This window comes from Streptopelia decaocto (genome assembly GCF_964273445.1).
Source record: "Streptopelia decaocto genome assembly, chromosome: 23".
NCBI classification, from domain to species: domain Eukaryota; kingdom Metazoa; phylum Chordata; class Aves; order Columbiformes; family Columbidae; genus Streptopelia; species Streptopelia decaocto.
Genome location: NC_138678.1, coordinates 2,563,451 through 2,585,557, shown reverse-complemented (window position 1 = coordinate 2,585,557; position 22,107 = coordinate 2,563,451). Strand labels below are relative to the sequence as shown.

Sequence of the window (22,107 nt, the reverse complement as noted above, 5' to 3'; positions counted from 1 at the left end):
TATCCCAGGAGGAGCAGAGCACCTTCAGTCCATCTTTATGGAAAGATGGGTTTTTAGGGGAAGAATTGTATTTCTCCTCTCTTATAATGCGTTTGATGCAGTTTGTTTCAATTTTGACTTGCCCAACCCACACCAGCGTGCAGCGGGGCAGACACGGGCACTGCAACACTGGGTTTGCACCACTATTTATGTACATGCAAATCCCTTCATGTCGAGGCAAGGCATGAAAATCCATCTCTGTCTTGAGCCAAAGCCTTAGGAAAAGAGTTGCTCTTACACATCCCAGAGTCCCCCCAAGCACCTTTGGCCATTGTGTGTCCGAAATATGGGCTTTGTGGCTGAGACATCTGAAATTAAATGCAATGCAGGCAGTAAATAAATAAACAAGGAAGAGGGAATGGGTGTTAATTCAAAACGTTAGCGTTGCGCAAGCCAGAAAGGGAAAAATATTGACTCGAAATGAGCAAGAGAGTTACAGAGCTTGGAAGCAAAGCTGGCTGACCAGGGGCAGAGATGATGTGTCCTTGAAGATGCTCTTTTTGTGCTAGAAATTCAGCAAACCTGCAGGAACGCACCAGGCGGGTGATGGAGAAACAGGATGATGGAGCAATGAGCCGTCATCAGCGGACAGAGAAGAATAAACAAGAAGAGATGGACTTGCCGAATTGTTTGTGCCTATAACCTTGACCCTGTTGGTTTGGGCATGAGCTGGGAACACGGTGTTTCTGAGCACTCTGGGAGTTACTGTTGCAGAGGGAGAAAAAGGGGAATTGCGGGCACCATTTGCAGCTTGAGTGGTTTTTCTCTTGCAAATCATAATTACCCTCATTAAATCCATCTCCGCAGGAATGGAGACACAGGATTAATGATACGCGCGGAAAGATTCGAGCGCAGATTCAGGGCCTCGCTCCTTAATCCCACCATTGTGCAGCGGTTTGCAAGGAGATGGGGAGACTCCGTCTCTGTTGGGATGTGTTTTGGTCCCCAATGCTCAGCTGGTTTTCTTCCCAGGGCCACTGCCCACCTGTGTGCTGAGGGGAAAGGGCTCTTGCGCTGCACCCCTGCTATTATTGCACCCCTATAATTAATATTTCACCCCTATTTTTATTATTGAACCTCTATTTTTATTATTGCACCCCTATTATTATTATTATTATTATTATTATTATTATTATTATTATTATTATTATTATTATTGCACCCCTATTATTACTGCACTCCTATATTGCTCCCCTACTACTGCACCTGCAGTAAACCCGCGGCTGTCACCTGCAAAGCTCCTGCAGAGAGATTTTAGTGGAAGATGTTTCCAAAACCCCAGTAAACAGGCCTCTAATAACTTCCCAACACACTCTTAGCAGACAGTAATTCCATTTCTAAACTGCAATCAAATCCTTTGGTTCAGACAGCAATTTGAAGTGTGACTGGTAAATACAGGGACTCTCTGAGGCGTCAGAACTCTGAGGCTTGAGCTGCTTACAGCCGCTGTTTGTGGCTTTGAAACGTAATGACCGTTTCATCTGATAGTGCCACGTTTCTGTAATACCCTGTCCCTGCCGATAGCTGCTCTCAAGCAGTGGTGTCCCCTTCCCTGGGGAAAAGTCACCGTCCCAACCATGGGAAGTCACCATCCAGCTGCAGCACTGGCCATCAGGGCACAACAATGGGATGCAGAGCACCAGGAGCACAGCTGGGGAACAGCTGGAGAGCTCGTCCTTCCACGGCAAAAGGGCAACATGAGAGGTAAGAGGAAGATTAATTAACAAGGAGAATCTGGAAATCTGGGTGTGTTTGGGATGGAAATACGTTCTGAGGGACAGCAGAGCTCCATCCTGCCCTTGGCCCTCTGTCCTTACCCTGATGTCCCCATTCCCATCACCAGAATTCCCTACCTGGGAATCCAACCTGCAGGACACCCCTCCAGCCCGGCTGAAACTGCCTGTGAACCAAAACCACACAACATATGGCTGGTGGTAAAGAGAGATGAGAAACTGAGAGCTGTAATTAACTCCTGCAAAGAGACATTTTGGGTTGATCTCAGGCTGCGAGGCGGAGGGTGCCTGAACGTGACAGGCACCTGGCTAAATTGCCTGGGACCTTGTTTGTTCAAGGCCCAGAATCACACTCTACAGTTTGTTGTATTGATTTGCTCGTGTTGAACACGACTCTATAAACAGCAAATCTACTGGGGATTTTCTCTCCTTTTCCTGCAAGACAGGAAATAAAGGGCAAAAGAGAGAGGAGGAGAAGGAGCAGGCATGTAAAAGGCATTTCCAGCGGGCCATAAAAATGGATCTGACATCAGGCTGCCTCCTGACGGGAGCAAAGTTATTGCAATGGAAATTGTCTTGTGAGAGAAATATAAACGGTGTTCCGGAGCCAGAGCTGTAGGGATCAGCCAGTGCTGCCCAGGGCTCCCACAACCCGCACCCCAGCCCAGCCGGTTATTTATCACCTTTATCTGAGTGTGGTGAGGCTGGTTCTGCCCTGTTTTACGCCCGAGTGAATCCAGCAGGAGCCGGGAAAGGCAGCAGCATCATCCCCAGCATCATCATCCCCAGCATCATCATCCCCAGCATCATCATCCCCAGCATCATCCCCCGTGGGAGCGACACGGGGGGCTCAGCCCCATGCAGGTGGGGAGCAGCAGGATGAGACCCCTCTTCTGCATCCAAAGTGATGAGGATCCAAACACACATGGTTTTCCCCATCACAGCAAGACCCAGCACCGCAGCCATAGCTCCTTGTTCCAGCAGCATCACAGTGGAGCTGGTGGGGGCACAGGGACGGGCAAGTGTCCTCATCCCCATAGCGCTGGGCTCCGAGGGGGGACAAGCATGGGAGAGGACCCATCCCCAATGATTTGCATTTGCCAGCAGTGGGCTGTTTACCCAGCCTGCGCTTCCATAAATAGAGGGCTCTGCAGCCCATACGTCTGGATATAAAAATATATATGTTCTGCATAAGGAGATGAAATGTTTATGAGCCATTATAAATTCGTGCTTTTCATTTTTTATTCATAGACCCTTTACTGAGCTCAGGCTGGGCTAACAGACCTGTTTCTAATGTGTTTCCCCCTTTTCCTTTCAAGGGGCCGATTTGTCACTCACACGCGGAGTTTTTCTCATGCCACGCGACACGCGGAGGATGGTACATCCATTTAACTCCGATGCCACAGGGAAAGGGTGAGGAAATACGGAGAAAACCTATTCCGGAGAACAGGAACTTTGGGTTTTCTCTTTGAGTTTCCTGGGAGGACACGTTTAGAAAACAGTCGTGAAAATGGCCAGCAGGTGACCAGCCTGAAAGCTTCTCTGTTTAGAAGCTGCGTGAGTTTGGTGCCTGCAAAGCTCTGGGGTGTCCTGGCTGCTGGGGGATGCGGTTCCTGCAGGGAGGTGGAGGCTCCTCCGCAACAGGTACCATAGCGTGGGGGCACAAAGGGGACAGGGATGCAGGTGACAGGCCAGAGGCCACCTGAGTGCTGTGTGCCAGGGCAGGAGGGAGGAGGAAAGCGGGAGAAAAGGGTGTTTTCCTGCTCTCTGTGTCTGCTCTGCCCAGGGGAGCGGGGCTCGGTGCGGCAGCAAGGGGAAGCGCCAGTTTCTCAGGCGAGAGGAGAATGTGGCTGGGAATTAGTCCTGCTAATGAGATGTCAGGATTAGTTTGTATCTCCTTGTCACCAGGGCAGGGTGACAGGGTGTGAGAGGTGCTGAAGGGTCCCCGAGGCAGACGGCTGCTTGATTTTTCCTGGAAGGAAACCAAGCTGCTCGTAGGCTGTGAGGCTCTGCCGAGCTTGAGGGGTTCCAGGGATTTCCAGCACTTGGGTGAGGGTGAGAATTAGCGCCCTGCGCATGGGCCAAGTATCAGGGAAGGGACTTGAGGGTCCCTTCATCACGGGGTATCCCAGCAGAGCCCCCAACCAGCTCCCCTCCAGAGCCATCACCCCCTCCATCCTTTCAGTTGCTTCCTATCAGCATGAAGTAATTAAGTTCATAAGGCATCAGACAATCAGCTAGCAGCCCACAAGACGTTGTGTTTAATCATGTACTAATGGCATGTTCTTGGCAATAATTACAAGATAACAGTGTTTGCAGGCTGTAATCAGAACAATTCTAGTAATTAAATCAGCCTTTTGTCAGCGGGCTCCTTCCCCCTGCGCCGGGTGCGGGAGCGGGGTGACAGGACCCCTCCCAAGAGCAGCGTGTCCCCATGCAGCGCTCGCCGTGCCGGTGACACCGCTAACAGAACCTGGAGAGGAACGGAGCTGCTTGCAAGGCGCTCATTGCAGCAGCGTGTGGGTCCAGGCTATCGCCAGCCCCAAATCCCCCCAGCGAGGGCTCCGCGGACATGAAGCCCTTCCAAGGGCAGGTGACATTGACTTGTCACCACCTGAGCGTGCCCACAGGCCAGCACTAGTTAGTGCAAGGGTGATGCTCAGCCCTGAAGGAGCCAGTGCCACGACCCCTTGGCCCCTCCTGTCCCCAAAGACAGCAGGAAGGGCAGGAATTAACCCCCTATATCCTGCCCCCAGTGTCATCTAACCCCAAACCCACCTTCCCTCCTGTGCTTCACAGCCGTGGAGTGAAATGCTTGCTTTGTGCCTGGGTACAAACCCCCACCTGCGGCACTTTTCTCCCCCCAGGAGCCCCCATCTCGTGTTCAGACCCACTCCCCATCTCTCATTCAGACTCGCTCCCCATCTCGTGTTCAGACCTGCTCCCCATCTCGCGTTCAGACCCACTCCCCATCTCTCATTCAGACCTGCTCCCCATCTCGCGTTCAGACCCACTCCCCATCTCTCATTCAGACCTGCTCCCCATCTCGCGTTCAGACCCACTCCCCATCTCTCATTCAGACCCACTCCCCATCTCGCGTTCAGACCCACTCCCCATCTCGCGTTCAGACCCGCTCCCCATCTCTCATTCAGAGACGCTCCCCATCTCTCATTCAGACCCACTCCCCATCTCGCGTTCAGACCCGCTCCCCATCTCGCGTTCAGACCCGCTCCTGCACGCGCTCACCCACAAACCTCTAATTTGGTCTCTAATAACATTTCCCAGCCTCATTATACCAGCCAAGCTCACCATTTACATTCCAATGAATGGGCTATTAACAAAGTTAATTCCCTGCGACACTGTTGCAGTGTCCAGGGTCTGGAAGAGTCTTGTCACATTTTTGGGTAGCGCCAGTATCCAAATTTGACCTTTTTCCTTGGAGAAGCAGGATCAGCCCCTCCAGCTGCCCATGTGTCCCTCGGGCACCTGCCTGTCCTGCCTTGGGACATCCCACCCACAGGGCCAGCAGAACTGCTCTCCATGGCAAAGGGGAGATTCATTTCCCCTGGGTATTGCTGATGGAGCACAAGATTCATTCACCCTGAGCATCCGGGCCGGTATGGATACATACGGCTCTTCTGGCCACAAGCAGCAGAACAAGCCATTTTAAATATAACTCCCTCCTTTTTTTTAAGAGGAAAAAAACATCAAACAATAAGCCAAGAATAAAAATAAGCAGTTTTATGGCTCCTCCAATAATTAACTTAGTTCTCAGCTGCTAATTTATGTACCCAAAGTCCTCTGTTTAATATTCTAATTTGTGGTTAATCATCTATCAAGAGAGAACAAACGGTGATTAGCTCTTTTTTACCTCCTCGAGGGTGAGGGAGGCAATTTGGTCTAATCAATGCATTAGCTTGCTCAAGGAAACTTTTCTCTCCTTGCCCTGAATTATTCATGCAGCAGAGCTGCCCCTCGTCACTCAAATGTCACCGGGATGGGATGTGGGGATGACGCCGATGGGCGACCATGGACAGCCGTGCAGGACGTGACGTCCTCCTGGGGATGAAAACCCTTCCTGCACAAAGATGCTCCACCTGAAAGCCACATCCTTGACTCCACACCTTCATGTTTCTGGAGCCTGTAGCCACACAGACAAGCTTGGGAGCAGGTTCTTAAACCCTTTGAAATAGAGATTCCATGCATTTTTGCTTTGAAAACAAGTCATGACTGGCTGTGGTGGGATAGTTATGGGCTGTTTAGCCCAGCAGCCCCTTTGTGTGTGACCGGTGAGGAGACAGGGACCTGGGCTGGCTCCCTGTGGCATCATCCACAGGAGAACCCACGATGTCAAATTCAGCCACGAGCAGGTGGGAGAGAAAAGAGCAAAAGCTCCAGACAGCTGCTTCCTTGGCACTTTAATTAAACCTGATCTTCTTAATCTTCCCAGTCACCGGCTTTGCCAGCGCCGGCTGGTGATGCCGCGCAGAACCGCTGCAGCCGCGCCTGCCCTGCAGCCTGGGACCAGGGCTGTCCGCCGAAGGTCACAGCTGCTGCTCGCTGACGGAGAGCTCAGCTGCCACCACAATTAGCACCTTCGGGGAGTCGCGTGTGGCTTTGAACAGCAGCAAGACCCGTGTGTGTGTGTGACACTGCGTGCTGGAGCGCTCCATCCCTTCCCAGCCAGCCTGGGGATGTGCACCCTTGGGTGCAAGACCCAGGAGCTCCTGGGCTCTTGGAAACGATCCTGTGTCCTTCTGGGCAGCCCAGGTCCCTCTGCAGACGCAACAGCACCTTTCCTGCCCCTGGCAGCTCTTTGTCCCCTTGGAAGTGGCCTCTCCCTGCTCCAGAACCACAGCTTGAGCCTCCTTGTACCAACATCCCTGCAGCAATCCCCTGCCAGGGATAAAAACTGGGGATTTTTGGTGGTAATAGCACGAATTTGGCTCCCTGGGAAGAAGGGGATTCGACGGGCAGGCAGCTCCCTCTCGTGGGGAAAAATACAAAGGATCATTTGGGCTGTGCAGCTGGGATGTGGCCCAGATGTGCTGCACAGCTGGAGCCCGGGGCAAGCCCAGCCTTGGGCTGTCCCCCAAGGGGGTTGATAACTTGAATTCCTCCCCAAAAGGAATCAGGTTGAATCTCCCTATTTGTCCAGAAATGGAGACAAGTGCTCAACGAGGCTATTTCTTCACCTCTCCTAATAATAAGTTGTTATTATTTGGGCAGAGATTGGATGCTTTCCAGCTGTTTCATTTCCACAGATACTTGGGTTTCAATCTCTCTTGTCTCTGTAATGGCATCCAATCTGCTATTTATTGGATGAATATTTATGAGGGCTCTGATGAAGAGGCAGATTCGGAGTGCATTTACCACTCATTGGCAACAACCAGAGCCTGGCCCCTAATTCATATGCAGCCTTCTTAATTCCTTGATTAAATTTCAACTTGCAAATAAAACATTTGCAATTCACTTCCAGGGTTGGGTTTTTTTTGTTGTTTTTAAATTGAAGACAAGCCCCTTAAAGTTAGCTGATTGCATGTTAAGTGACAAGGCAGCAGTTTGCAAAGGGCACAGGGAAGGTAATTTAAATGGAGAATGAGTGGAGGACACTTCTGGAGAGTGTGGGGACACAGAACCACAGAATGTCAGGGGTTGAAGGGCCCTGGAAAGCTCATCCAGTGCAATACCCGCATGGAGCAGGAACACCCAGATGAGGTTACACAGGAAGGTGTCCAGGCGGGTTGCAATGTCTGCACAGAAGGAGACTCCACAACCCCCCTGGGCAGCCTGGGCCAGGCTCTGCCACCCTCACCCTGAACAAGTTTCTTCTCAAATTTAAGTGGAACCTCCTGTGTTCCAGTTTGCACCCATTACCCCTTGTCCTATCACTGGTTGTCACCCAGAAGAGCCTGGCTCCATCCTCCTGACACTCCCCCTTTCCATATTGATCCCCAGGAATGAGTCCCCCCTCAGGCTCCTCTTGTCCAGCTCCAGAGCCCCAGCTCCCTCAGCCTTTCCTCACACGGGAGATGCTCCACTCCCTGCAGCATCTTGGTGGCTGCGCTGGACTCTCTGCAGCAGTTCCCTGTCCAGGACAGCTAAGGATCCATATGGGAAAATGCTTTGCTACACAGCGAGGTGTGTAGGGGAAGGGATGAGCACATGGGACTGGGTCTGCCTAGGCCTGGATCTGGTCCTTGTCAGGATTAACCCCTCCAGCTGAAGGATGCCTGAGCCCAGCCCAGCGCAGCCCCAATCTGGCTCTGGTTTGCAGCTGGAGGCACCAGCCTTTCCCGCCGCCTCTCCCGGGATTTGTTACCCTGCCAGGCCGAACACGCTTTGCTAATAAACAAAAATTGATTTCTATTTATCTTACAAAGCGAAGCCCCGTTGCTCGCGCTGCGCGGCTTTAATCCTTTCTGCTGTCGATGGCAATCATGAGAAAGACACCTGTGGATCTGGTGAGAGCCGCTGGCCTCCTTTTTAACTATTAAGAGATCAATACCTTTTGCAATGCTGCTAATAATTTTCTGGCCCACTTGATTACAAGGGGACTTTAGTAGACTCAGCCTTATTTGAAGGTGCCCCATGCATTTTTGGCAGATCTGCTCAGTCTCGGAGATGAAAGGGCTCAAGGATGGCAAATTCCTCTGCACGTTTGCAGAGGTGTGAAGGGGGGAAAATGGGGCTTTTGCTTGAACAGCTTATTGAGAGGCTGAAATTGTCCCCAAGGACGCGAATGAGTAACTGAGTTACCCATGAAACAGCCTTGAAGCAAAAGAAAAACCTAACTTCAGCCCTCAAATAACCCCCCGGTGGTACGGTCTGGGTTTGATTCAAATAAATCAACACATTGTTTCAGTTCATTAACAATCCATCTTGTTTTTATTGTCCATTTTCCTTAAAAGTTGGTGTTCTTTCTATTCATAGTTACAAAATACTCCTATTTTACAAAGATTTACAGCTCTGTGAGTGCCCAGCAGTGGACAAGGCTGGATCAGGCAGGTCTCTTAAATAATCAAACCACAATCAGTTTCTTTTTGGTTTAAAAAGTAAAAAGGACAAAAAGGGAATCAGCGATGAGCCGATTCAGCACCAAGCAGGACATCAGAGATGAAGAGGGTTTGTATAAAAGACAGTTTATTTCTTTGGGAAGGGGCACAGGGAGCAGAGGACGGTCAGAAGAGGTGGGTGAGGAACCCCAGCAATGAGAACAGGACTTGGGGTGACCTCTTGTTATTCTTCACTGTCCCTGGGGCTGTGTGAGAGGGTGACACCCACCCACATCACATTCCCGAGGCTGTTTCCCTGCGGTGCTGCCCGGCGGCCGGGACGGGCAGAGGTCGCTCCCTATGGGTTTGCAGTGTTCTGGTCTCTTTGCCGCCAGCCCCCAGCGGGTTCGCCGGCCGGATCTGCCGCCGTCCCCTCAGTACACGGGGCCCTTGACGGCGCCTGGCTCGGTGAGGCGCGCGGCAGCGTAGGCCGAGGCGCCCAGGCAGGCGGCCGGCTCGCAGAACCCCGGCAGCCCCGCGGGGCCCGGCAGCCCCGGCCGCCCGGCCTCTCCGGGGGCGCCCGGCAAGCCCCGCTCCCCGGCTTTGCCATCCAGCGCGTGGCCGGGGACACCGGGGAGACCTGCGAGGGGAGGGTGGGTGTCAGTGGGGGTGTGTTTGTGGGTGCTGAGCCCTGGGTTTGCTGGGGAATGGGAAAGGCTGCTGGTGAGGATGGGGGTGTGGTGTGTAAGCGATGCTGGGGCACTGGAAAGCAGCTGGAAGAGCTGCAGGCAGCAAAAGATGCTACAAGTTGGGGATTTGTTGGATCATAGAACGATTTGGGTTGAAAGGACCATCCCAGCTCCCCCAGTGCCCCCCCTGCCATGAGCAGGGACATCTTCACCAGCTCAGGTTGCTCAGAGCCCCGTCCAGCCTGGCCTGGGATGTCTCCAGGGATGGTTCATCCACCACCTCTCTGGCCAACCCGGGCCAGGCTCTCACCACCCTCAGGGCCAACAAAACCCTCATGTCCAGCCTGAATCTCCCCTCTTTTAGTTCAAAACCATGTTCCTGTGCAGGTTTGCAGAGATGGGCCAGAAGGTCCCAAGCCATTGTTGGGTGCATCATCGCCCCAGCACGGGGTCTTGTGGGAACCTGCTGCCCTGTCTGTGCTGGGGGAGAGGCGCTTACCTGGGATCCCCGGCGGACCTGGCATGCCCGGGTGGCCACGGCCGGCGTCTCCCCACTCTCCCTTCTCACCTCGCTTCCCTGCACGGAGAGAAACAGGGAGGGAAGGATGTGCTGGAGCCACAGTGGGAAACACAGATCTGGGGGGAGAGGAGGGGGCTGCCCCTGCTCGGAGACTGAGGTGGCGGCAGGAGGAGCAGGCTCAGCCCTAAGGAGGGGTTTTGCCTGGCACGGTGTGGGTAAGGCCACTCACCTTTAGGTCCTATGTTGCCAATCTGCCCAGCAGCACCCAGGATGCCGGGTACGCCTCGAGGTCCCATGGGTCCATGTGGACCCTGCTCACCGGGTGGCCCTGGGGGACCGGGGGGTCCGGGAGGTCCCATGGCACCGACTCCACCCAGGGCAGCTCTCTTGGCGCTGACGGCCACCTCAGCCAGCTGCTCTGTAGGGCAGAGAGAGGCCGGTGTGGGACGGGATGCGGTGGCAGCCACCCCATTGGTGACACCATGCTCAACCCCTCACCTTGCAGCATCTTCAGGACCACGTCGACGATGTGCTGGTCCCCAGCATCCCGGCCCTGCCAGCAGTGTGGAGAGGGACATGTTGTAAAGGGAGATCACTCCTTCCATCCCCAGCTGCACCCAGAGCACTGGTCCCATCCCAGTCCCCTGGTCCAGAGCACCTCCCTGTACCCGATGCCACCTTCCCAAACCCTTTGTTTTCTGTTTGGTCTTGGTACAAGTGCTCCAAGACTCAGCTCGTGCCATGCCTGGCCACATTGCAGCCTCCTCACTGCATTAACTTTCTGCAGTCACATTTTGCAAGTATAAAATGAGGCTTATATGGAAAAATTCTGTCCCCTGGGCAGGATGAAAAGGCACATGTTGGTGCTAAACCTGCTGCTGGTGCTATATATGGTCGGAAATAAAGAATTCCTGCTTTGTAGAAAGGTGAGATCACAGCTCAGCCCTCCTGGAGAGCTCACGGGGGATCACCGCCGCTCCCGAGTCAAACAGCAGCTCTTTCCCAGGGGAGCTGGTGGGTACGAAATGGTTGGAGGCGATTCACCCACAGAGCTGAACCAGTCGACAGTGGCAGCCCCCAGGTGTCCCCTGCGCGGTGCGGGGGTGAGGAGGGGTTGGGATGGGGTACTCACCGCTGTGCCCCGCTGGCCAGGCATCCCCGGCACGCCGCGCTCCCCGACGAGTCCTCGTGGGCCAGGGGGTCCCGGGTAACCTCGTGGGCCGGGTGCACCCGCATCCCCCGAAGGGCCAGGGAAGCCGAGCTCACCCTGGATGCCTTGCTGCAGTGGGGATGGAGAAACGGTATCAGGAGCTCAGCCAGTCCTGAGCACAGCAGCTGCGCCGCGAGACCCCAGGACTTCCAGTAGCAACCACTGCAGCCCCCCAAGAAGGGGCTGAACCTGAATCCAGGGTGAACTTTGTCCCTGCAGCCCATCTCCAGTGGAAATACTTCAGGTGCCTCCACAGGGGATCACCTGTTGCTGAGGATCCCACAGAGCCACCCAGCACGAAGATGCGGGGAGTCCCTTACACCCAGACCCCCAGCACTCACCTGTCCCTTCGGCCCTGGCTCGCCTGATTCACCCTGGGGACAGAGGACATGAGAAATGCAATGGGGAGACAGCAGGAATTTGGGGATGCAGCTGGGGGGAGGCAGGTGTACCGCTGGAGCACAGCGGTGTGATGCTGCGCTGAGCAGGACACCCCAGCATGGGCAGGGACCTGCAACCCCTGTGTTCCTCCTCCTCACCCCAGGACCTGCCTGCAGGGACCCACCTTCTCTCCCTTCAGCCCTGCGAGGCCATGAACACCAGGGTCTCCCTGGAGGAAAGAAAACAAGAAATGTGACCTATCACCACAACACCCACCTCCTCTGCAGCTGCTTTAACCCCCCATTCCACCAAACCAGGATACCAGGGGTATTGATGGAGAAAGCACCTGGTGTCAGAGGGTGTGACCCCCCCAAGAGGCAGGTGCCAGCCCTGCTAAACACAGGTGTTAGCAATTCTCCACTGATCCCCAGCCCAGGGAGGGTGATGTACTCACAGTGCTGCCTTTGGGGCCAGTTTTCCCTGGGGAGCCCTGGAGAAACAAGATGGGGTTCAGCAGAGTTCAGTGCAGCTCCCCTGAGCTGGACCCCAGTGCAGCCCGTCCTCTCAGCCCAGAGCTGTCACCTTGTCTCCTTTGACTCCTGGCAAGCCTTGGGGTCCTGGGATCCCTGGTGGACCCTGCTCACCCTTTGGCCCCTGGAAATCAAGGTAACATGAGGAAAAAGAGAAAAATGAGCGAAAAGAGGTGGTGGGAAATCCCTCCTCCTGCATCACAGCATCCTCCCCAGGCACTGAGATGCATGGGCAGCTCCCCATCCCCTCCAGCATCCCACCCTGCCCCATGGCATCCCAAATTGTCCTGACTCCAGCCTTTGTGGGGAGATGGGACAGAAAACCTTGCTGAGATGGGGAGCTCCACCAGGAATGGAGCCTCATCCCCCAGGAAGCCAGAGGGACAAAGGTCACTTTTTGGCCATTTTTGCAATGGGAGGAAATTCCTCTCCCAGCTGGGGCTGCAAACCCAGCGTGGCCTCAGGACCACTAATCCCAGCGCTATTTGCCCCCTTGTCTAATCCCTCACCCCAGCACAGCGGGACGGGGCACGAGATCGTCCCCACCGTGATCAAAGCGTGGGGCCCGTGCCGGTGGTGCCAGCGTGTCCTGCTGTCCCTGTCCCTCCTCCCCAGCCACTGAGCATCCCCAAGATGTGCCCAGGTGAACCCCATTTCCCAGCCTGGCTGTGACACAACTCACCGCTTTCCCCTGCTCACCGGGGGGGCCCACGAGGCCACGGTCGCCCCGGTCACCCTGCAGAGACCCGGGAAGAGGACAGAGTCAGGGGCAGCTCCCAGCATTGCCCCAAACCCCGTGGTGCCCCTGACTCACCTTCAGCCCGGGGACACCCTGTGGTCCTGGCTCACCCCGAGGTCCGGGCTCACCCTAAGAGGGGAAAAATAAACAACCCAACCCAGCTGCCTCTCTCTTGCATTCACATGCCATTATCTGCTCTTCATCCTTCCCCAAGGGACCTGCTGCCCTGCCCTTGTGCCCTGCAGCCACACCAGGGGCTGTCACTGCAGCAGGTGGCCAAGGAGGGGCTGGAGAAGTGGCCCCAGGGGCAGGGGGAAGAGGAGGGTTGAGGAAGGATGAAGTGCCCAATTCTGCTTTCTGTTAGACAGCAAATAGGGAATAAAGAGCAAGAGGGAAACAGAGAAACCCACAGGCTGTGGCTGGGAGGTGGTATCTCCATACTTACGATCTGCCCTGGGGCACCAGTGACACCAGGTTGGCCCCGAGCACCTGCTTCACCCTGCGAACAGGAGACAGAGGCGGTTCAGGGACAGGGTAGGTGATGGGATGGGGATGCTCAGAGGGGGTGACCCCGGCTGCCCAAACCCACCTTGTCTCCTGGGCCACCTTTGCTCCCCGGCTGGCCTGGCAAGCCCTATGGAAAGAAAGCCGGGCTCAAACCCAGCACCTGAGGCAGTGTCCCTGTGGGTGCTGGTCCTGCACCCCAGCACAGCCCAGGAACGGAGGTGCCAGCCCATGGATAATGGGGTACCCATGCTCCCATACTCACAGCTTGTCCCCGGTGTCCTGGCGTCCCTGGGTGGCCGGCCTGTCCCACGCCACCCTGCAAGGGACACAGAGGGTGTTACCGTGTGGCGGAGAAAGGTGCAGAAAGGTGTCCATGGGTGGGACAGAGGACTCTGGGCCAAGAGGGCACGTGGTCCTTAATCCTTTGGGGACAACCACACTCCAACAGTCAGGAGGTGCCATGTCAAGGGCTGGGACCTTATGCCACCCCCATTATTTCCAGCAAGCACTTGTGTGAGGACTGGTGTGTGTGTGTGTGTGTTCCGCGGTGCCCACAGCAGCTCACCTTCACACCGGGGATCCCTGGGGTCCCGTCTTTGCCATCGATGCCCGGGAGACCCTGCAAAAGGGAGAATTGTCACTCAGTCTGATGCCTCTGAGAGGGACTAAAAGGCTCATGGTGGAGGCAAAGAAAGGCTGGGAAGGGAAAGGAAAGCGCCAGCTCTGCACTGAGCCAGGTGCGGGACACAGGATGGCCCCGAACAGGACAGAGCAATCTCTGTGCAAGGGGCTCAGCCCCAGCTGAGGGCACGGGTGCCTCCGGATGTACTTACATTCTCCCCCTTGGGGCCAATGTCTCCTTGGGGACCCCTGATGCCACGGCCACCCTAGAACAGGACAGCACAAGGATTATTTCAGCCGTTCTGCTGGTACAGGGGATGGAGCTGGGAGAGGGAGGAGATGCCCTCGGGCAGAGCCGCTCTCCATGCCAGGGACAAGGGGGCATTGGCATCACATAGGGCATGAGAGAATGGGTCACCTACCAGATCTCCCTTCTCACCAGGGTCCCCGGGTGGTCCCTTGGGGCCTTCCCTGCCCTGGAGGGGAGAAAGGTGGGGGCTGAGTGGCAAAGTGCAGGGTCGCCCGCCTGCCCCGCAGCCCCTGGGGACAAGGGAGGGCACTCACCGGCCGCCCGGCCGCCCCGATGGTCCCGACCATCCCCTTGTAACCAGCAGGACCCTGCAAATAGAGCACAGGTTAGGTCGATTCCTCCATCCCAGCCTGGTGCAACCCCACTAGCAGCATCCAGGTCCCCGAGATGGCCAAACAATGCCCCTTCCAAGGGGGCTGGTCCCCCTGACCCCAGCACAGCTGTCCCAGTGTCCCCAGCACTCACCGTCTCGCCCTTGGGTCCCGCCATCCCCGGGTAACCCCTTGGGCCCTGCGGACCCTGCGGAGAGGGAAACAACAGCCAGTTAAGTGGGAACGGCCCCAGGAGCAGCCCAGGGGGGAGCCGCAATTAAAGCAAAAGCCGGTACTGGAAATCAGCCGGTTTTGCCGAATGCGAGGTATTTCAGTCCTGCCGCTCGCTCCTAATCCTGCACCCCCTACCAGGCACCTTTCCAGCTGTCGGTTCAATAACAGCAACGGGCCCAAACTGGTGCTGTTTCCCTCGCCAAAGCTCTTGGCTTCAAAGCGGTTTTGCCCTTTCCTGGACCGAGGGGCTCAGCCCGTTAATTGCGTTTCATCTTCAAAGTACTCAGCGAGTTCCAACAGCTTTAATCCTCGTGTCCCCACGGGGAGCTGGGCACTGTACCCCCATTCAGGTGGGGTATGGGGGGCTCAGTGTACGCTGGTTATCCATGTTAATTAATGTGCATTAATGAGCGAGGGGCCCAGGCCAGCGCTGACCGTGGGGGTCTCCATCAGGATGTGGCTTTGTCACCCTCCTGGCAGCAGCTCCATGGCTGGGAGGAGCGAGATGGATGAGATGAAGGCTCCACTCTGGTCCCAGTGGTGGGTCCCCAGGAGCAGTGACACACTGGTGCAATGTCCCCAATGTCTGGGAACAAGCACAAACTGGCCACCCCCAGCCCATGGGGCACCCGGAGCACAGAGAAGCAGAGAGAAATAAAAGTGTTACCGGAGGGCCTGGGACACCTTGTTCTCCAGAGACACCAACGTCACCCTTGGGGCCCTGGGGGGGATGGAGCAAAGTGAGGTGAGTGTTGGGGTGGAGCAGGGCTAAAATCGCCCTGGGGACCTGAGAACCCCTCACCTGGGACCAGGCAGGGGATGGGGACGTGGGAAGACCACCCTATCCAGCCTCCCTCTCCCACCTCTGTCCTTCCTCCCCCTTTCTGTCCCCAGAGCCCCCAGTCCCTTGTCCCCTGCAGAGGCTGGTACCCCTGGATCCCGCTGGGACGCTGCTGGAGATGTCACCCACCTGCCTGCCCTGCCTGCCGGGCTCCCCGAGGGCACCGGGGCGGCCTCTGTGTCCCTGCGGGCGAGGAGGAAGATGGTGAGTGAGCATCCTGGGCAGAGCAGCGGGGTGGAGGCAGCGTCCTGTCCGCCACGTCACCCAGAGCCACCCTGCCTGCGATGGCACCGTGCTGGAGGTGACAGTCCCTGCTCGCTCCCCGGCAGCTCCAGAGCTCCTGTACCTTCAGTCCCTGCAGTCCCTGGGGGCCCTTGGGACCTGGCGGGCAGCTGGTCGGGCACTGGGGGGAAGAAGAAGCGCAGGTTGAGTTGGGGAAGGACGCAGAGGCTGCGGAGAAGCTGGGAGGGTTGGGCTCCCTCGAGGGTGGGCTGTGCGGTGACGCAAGGGACCCACCACTCGTCCCATGGTTTTGGCTGGGACCTTGCTCCTCCCTGCTCCATCAGCCCCCAGTTACCACGTTATACTGGTGGCTCTATTTCGGGCCAGGGCAGCACATGCTCTTCCAGCAGCCGTGACCCTGCAAAGCCCTGTGGAAGGGACAAGGTAACGGGGGGTCTCACCAAGAAATCAGCGCTGCCTTCCACTCCTTGGATGTGTCCAGGGGGGCCCTGGAGGGAAGAAAAACATCAGCATCTGCTGTTTAACATCAGGACGATGTTACAGCAGAGGTGAATGTTACACCTGGGAGGAAGAGGAGCAAGGCACAGGGTGGGGGTGTGTGCCAGAGCCCCAGCCCTGGGCTGAGCCTGGGTGGGAGCTTCTCCCTCCTGCAGAAAATGCTGATGATGGGAGATACTCACGGGTTTCCCTGGAGGGCCTGCGGGACCCCGTGGGCCATCGGGTCCAGGGTCGCCCTGGGAAAGAACAACCCCAGGAAAGGAGATTTAGGGGTGGAGAGGGGTGACAAAGCACCAGAGAGCCATGTTGTCACAGCAGGAGCTGGGCCATCCCCCTGCCATGGGCTGGGGCGGGGATGGGTGGCGCCAGGGGACCCGGGTGCAGGCACAGAGTCTGTCACCCCTCCATTCCCACTGCAGCACCCCACTTTCCAGCATCACTAAGTTATCCTTGTTTACCCAGGAGCCCTAAAGTGTGGAGAAGCGGATGCTGGTGTAAGGAGGGGAGGTTTTCCCATGTCCCCTCCTGACCCCTCACCTTGGGTCCTGGTGCTCCAATCTCTCCAGGAATCCCAACCTGGCCTGGAAGCCCCTTAAAGAGGAGAGAGATTCATTGAGTGAGAGAGGTCGAGCCTTGAGACCCCCCATTTTGAGGGTGCTGAGGTTTGAACCCTCTCAGCACAACCCTGCGCGAATCCTTGGCCGCCCACAGCCCCACAAACCACTTACGGGTGGTCCTGGCAGCGAAGGACCCTGCAACAAGAAGAAAGACTCAGTTGGTCCAAATTCTCCATCATCCCAAAACCACCAGCACCCCTGCCCTGAGCAGGACAAAGCCCACGCTGCCACCAAGGATGTAGCTGGGGGGCTGGATCCCCCCTCCCACCCCACTCGTGGCTGCTCAGGGAGCCGGTGCAGCATCACCAGCACCCATGGGAGAGGCAGATACTGATACTCACTGGGAGCCCCGGCGGCCCTGGGAGTCCGGGCTGGCCCTGGGGAGAGAAGCAGGGAGTCAGGAGATGAAACAGCAGGATCTGGCCCCCCCAAGCCCTGCTGCCCTGTGGCAGCTGCTAAAATTCACCCCTCCCTGGACCCAGCCTCAGTGCCCCCTCATTCCTAAATACTCCATCACTCCATTCCTCATCCGCGCATCGGCGGGCATGGTCCCAGCCCGGCCCAGCTCCGCCGGTTCAGGAGGGGAAGGGGTGAGCCTGCAGTGGCCCCCGCAGAGCGGCCCCTCACTCACTTTAATTCCTGGCCCCCCGATGGGTCCTGGCTCCCCTTTTGCTCCCGTCAGGCCCTGCGAGAGAAGAGATGGCAGGAGGTTATTGCCAGCCCTCAGACAGAGATTTTTGCTGGTGCTCAGAGTTATTGCTGGGGACTTTGTGCTTGTCACTGCTTAGTTTGTGCTTGGGGGGCCAGCAGCCCTGCCCGGGCTCTGCCTGTCCTGCTGCGATACAAAAGCTGCTTTCAGCTCCTGCACCACAGGATTTTGGCATTTTGTTATGTGCGACAGAAAAGGATCCCTGCACCAGGGGTTGGAGGAGTTTGCTGGGACCCGGCTGTGACCAGGGACACCGTGGGGACATCGGTACTCACGTCGATGCCCGGCTTCCCTGGGGGCCCGTCTGGACCGGGGGCTCCAGGCTCCCCCTTGGCACCCTTTAAAAGAGAAGAGGCGTGGGGGCAGGTTGGAAGGAACTGCTGCAGAAAAGGGGAGACCGAGCTGCGGGGGGGCACAAATACTCACCGGGAAGCCGGGGGCTCCGGCAGAGCCTTTGTCACCCTGGGGAAAGGGAAGAATGTTGTAAAAAGGGGTCTGTCACCCTGCAGACCCACCTCGGGACCCACCTCCCATCCACCCCATAAGGCAGAGCGAGATGCTGGATCCCCCAGCACAGCAGCCGGGTCAGGATGGGGCCAGTGCTGAGGAGTGGGGGCTGTGCTGCAGCTGTTCTGGGTATAAATAGCACTAAAATAACACCCTGGGGCAAGTCTCGGAGAAAGGGCACTTTCTGCTGGCGCACAGATCTCCCCTCTGTTCAGGCTCCCCCCAGCAGCCCCAGGGAGGGTCCAGACCTGCAGCCACAACCCCCAGCCACGTCACTGCTCTGCGGGTACCGACCTGGGTGTCCTGGTCCCTGCCAGTCCCCCAGCACCCCATCCTCACTGCGCATCTCTGGGCGCATCCCTGCGAGCATCCTCTGCTGCCCTGAGCACCCTGCACCCAAACCTCCCTGCCGCTGCACTCCCCAAAAACGCATCTCAGTCCCTGTTTCCCGAGGTGGCCACAGGCTGCTGTCCCAGGGGGGTGGATGGATGGAGCTGCGGTGCAGGAGCTCTGCTTTCCCCACACCATCGGTGCCACTCAGGGCTACCAGCAAAGCCGGGGATGCTCCATCTGCTCCAGCCTATGAGCAGCGCAGTGCGGGAACCGTACAGCATCGGCACCCCCTGCCCCGACACAATGTCCCTCTTTGTGCTGCACGTCCCCTCCCTCCCTCCCTGCCCAGGTTCCCGTACTCACGTCAATGCCATCCGCTCCCGGCACTCCTGGGGGACCGGGGGGCCCTCGCGGGCCGGGCTCTCCCGGTGGCCCTCGCTAAGGGGAAAAAGGGACAGGACCCGGGTCAAGAAGGAGCAGCTGGACCCCGAGAGATGCTGTGGGTCAGAGGGAGCCCAGGGTCTGGGGACCCATTTCCAGAGAGCTGGGATGGAGTGAGCACCCCAAGAGCCCATAGGGTCCCCTGCTGCCTGATCTGTGCCCCCCAGCGAGGGCACAGATGGAGAAATTCAGGAAATCTCCCCCCACATGAGTACAACCAGGTTCCCTCCCCTCCCTGGTTTTGCTGCCCCCTCCTTCCCGGCAGAGCAGGGTCTCAATGGGGTGATGGCAGCACTTACAAAGGCCCCACTTGGCCTGGGGTTCAAGCCCAGCAGTGGGTTTTCTAAAAGCACCAGCAGGATTTAGGTGCCTGAAGCCCTGGTATGAAATGGGGACCCCTCTGCGGGAGCATCCCCCCTCCCCGCACGGGCTGGCTCCCTGCCCGCAGCCCTGCTCCATCACACCGTTGCACAAAAGCTCCATTCAGGGAGGGTTCCCCCAGCAGCCTGGCCCCGGCTCTGAGGTTTGCACAGGGCTCCCAGCTTCGCAAAGAAATCTCTGTTATCCTAACGGGGCGTTTGTGGGGAAGAGAGTCCGGTCCTGGAGACCGAACCCCGGGTGTTCCTGGAAATGCAAACCAGGCGGGCTGGCTGGGGCTGGCGGCTCCTCTGTCCTTCCAGGCTTATTTATTTTAAAGTGCAATGGTGAAGGATGAGAGGTGTTGCTGTTTTGTTCTCAGAACTAGAAGAGCTCCAGCTTCACCTTGGAAGTAAATCCCGCTGTCGGGGAGTCCCCATGAATGCCACCTTTGTCCTCCCCAAATGATTTCCAAATGGTTCCTTGTTCCAGCAGCTCCCAGGTCCCCCTTGCTCCGACTGGAGCCAGCCCAGACCCCGCCACCACCAGCCCATGGGCATCCTGGGGGGCTGGTTTGGGAAGGCAGCTGCTCCCCTGCTCTCCGCAGCCATAGGCAGCTCAGGATCCACTTGGGAAGATTTTTCCAAAATCTTTCCTAAAAATCCCTTATTTTGGGTTGCAAGGTGAGGGAGAGTTTTTCTCTTTTCAGGTGGGATCCCAGAAGGAGCGCTGCCCACCCCAAGGAGCAGAGGGACAGGAGCAGAGGGACACATTCCCTTCTCTTCTCTCCGATGCATTTCTCCTGCCCCTGTGTGATCCTGCCGGGACCCCCAGCACCTCTGCTGCTTGTTTAGCTAACAAATCCCAAACTTCAAGCCGTGCAGCCCAGCCCTGTCCCTGTCTTGTGGGGCAAGGGGCAGCTTTCAGCACAATATCCCCAGTGGGATGAGGCTGTGGGTCCCGGCTGGGGGCTGCTCCTCTCCCCACCATGAGATATTCCTGGGAAAACCGAGTGAAAGGTGCTGGGAAAAAAAAAAAAGGCAGAAAATCCCAGTGGTGCTCAGCACCGCGAGCGAACATCTGAGACGGGGGAGATGGGACTGTCCCTTCTTTGTCCCCTCTCTGTCCCCTCTCCGTCCCCCATCCCAGCCCGGCGCAGAGGGGACCAAGCAGGGACTTACGATCTGGGCCAGGCAGAGGCAGGCGGCGTGGAGCAGGAGCCAGAGCCGGCGGACGGGGCGGCAGCCGGCCATGGCCGTGGCCTCGTCTCCCGCGCTCAGGTAGGGCAGTGGCACCGCCGGACACCGGGAGGAGGAGGAGGAGGAGGAGGAGGAGGAGAAGGAGGGGGCTCATTAATATGGAGCAGTGGGACGAGGGCAGGCGGACAGCCCCGGCTCCCCGCCCCCCCGCTCAGGTAAACCCGGGGTTATTTTGGGCTGCACGGTGCCGGGGGATTTGGCACGATGGTGGCGGAGGATGTGACACGATGGCAGCAGATTTGGCACGAGCGGCACAAAGGGGCTTTGATGCAGACAAGGAGAGAAGGGGGACGGGCTGGGGGGGCTGTTCCTGGAGCTGCATGGTGGGGCCCCGGTCAAATATCTATGTGGGCACCCTCAGAGTGTGCCCCGGCACGGCACGTCCCCATCACAAGGCCCGTATCCATGGGGGGACGGATGCCCCACTCCTCACCCCCCACACCCAGCTCCCCCCACTCGCCTCCTGCCTTCCCCAGCAGCCGCCCCCAAAACTCGCCGCCCCCCCCAGCTCCCTGGGAACGCGGGGATGATTCATCTTGGCGATTTCTTCCTCCTCCTCACCGAGGGCTCGAAGGCTCCGCAGTGAGCAGCTGCGCACTGATTCATCAGCACTGGGGGGGCTCAGTGCCCCCCAGAGCGGGCAGGCTGGTGTCCATCGGGGATGGCAGAGAAGGGGCTGCATCCTTGCCAGCGGACACAGGGCCGTCCCAGCACACGGACTGGTGATGCACTGGTCTGGACTGGTATCTGCTCTCCAGTTCTTTCTCCCCGTGTGCCAGCCTGGCACGGGGAGGCAGATGGGCTCCTGCCCTCCCGGCTCCTCCGATGGGCAGTAAATCTGCTCTCAGCCTTGGCAGCAGCAGGAAAACACTTCCACCAAAACCTGCTATTTTGAGACAAAAATCCTTCTGGCTCCAGGCTGAGAGCACCTTGTTTTCAGAGCATCTAAATTTGGATTCCCCCCCACTCACGGAGCCGCTGGGATATTTCTGCAGGTGCCCGAGGCAGACGTGCCCCAGCGCTGCCACCGAGCCCAGCAACTTTCTGGGACACGAGTGTCACTTTTGGAAGAATTATGTAATTTCAAGTGTTTCTCAGATTACTACATAGTGACATTTTGTGTGTGTGTGTCTCCTTTTGATACCATTGCTCATTTGACTGCAGCTTTGTACACATGGTGGTTGTTCAAACCCTCTCCCTGGCATGGGAATACCAGGGTTTGGTGTGTGATCTCCATCTTGTTTCAAAGTCTCGGTCTTTTTCTCCCCCTTTTACTGTCGGATCCAAGCAGCACATTTTCCTTTGCACAGTCCTCCCAGGGGACCTGCATGAGGATCGGGACAGGGAACAGCTGAGAGAGTCCAGCGCAGCCACCAAGATGCTGAAGGGAGTGGAGCATCTCCCGTGTGAGGAAAGGCTGAGGGAGCTGGGGCTCTGGAGCTGGACAAGAGGAGACTGAGGGGGGACTCATTCATGTTTACAG

General features: G+C 57.2%; 1 protein-coding gene across 1 annotated transcript; it reads right to left on the bottom strand.

The window, feature by feature from the left end:
• Positions 1-8,877: 8,877 nt before the first annotated feature.
• On the bottom strand, positions 8,878-20,618 carry COL9A2 (collagen type IX alpha 2 chain; the record flags this gene model as incomplete). The annotated part of the gene is made up of 32 exons (XM_082071223.1): positions 8,878-9,407; positions 9,956-10,033; positions 10,206-10,394; positions 10,475-10,529; positions 11,109-11,255; positions 11,528-11,560; positions 11,752-11,796; positions 12,022-12,057; positions 12,150-12,221; positions 12,780-12,833; positions 12,912-12,965; positions 13,282-13,335; positions 13,426-13,470; positions 13,606-13,659; positions 13,909-13,962; positions 14,177-14,230; positions 14,387-14,440; positions 14,529-14,582; positions 14,740-14,793; positions 15,487-15,540; positions 15,790-15,843; positions 16,007-16,063; positions 16,344-16,391; positions 16,584-16,637; positions 16,939-16,992; positions 17,130-17,153; positions 17,360-17,395; positions 17,650-17,703; positions 18,003-18,065; positions 18,154-18,189; positions 18,931-19,005; positions 20,547-20,618. 32 exons carry the CDS (start codon positions 20,616-20,618, stop codon positions 9,202-9,204), a joined length of 2,073 nt encoding a protein of 690 aa, XP_081927349.1. The 3' UTR covers positions 8,878-9,201.
• Between the last annotated feature and the right edge of the window lie 1,489 nt (positions 20,619-22,107).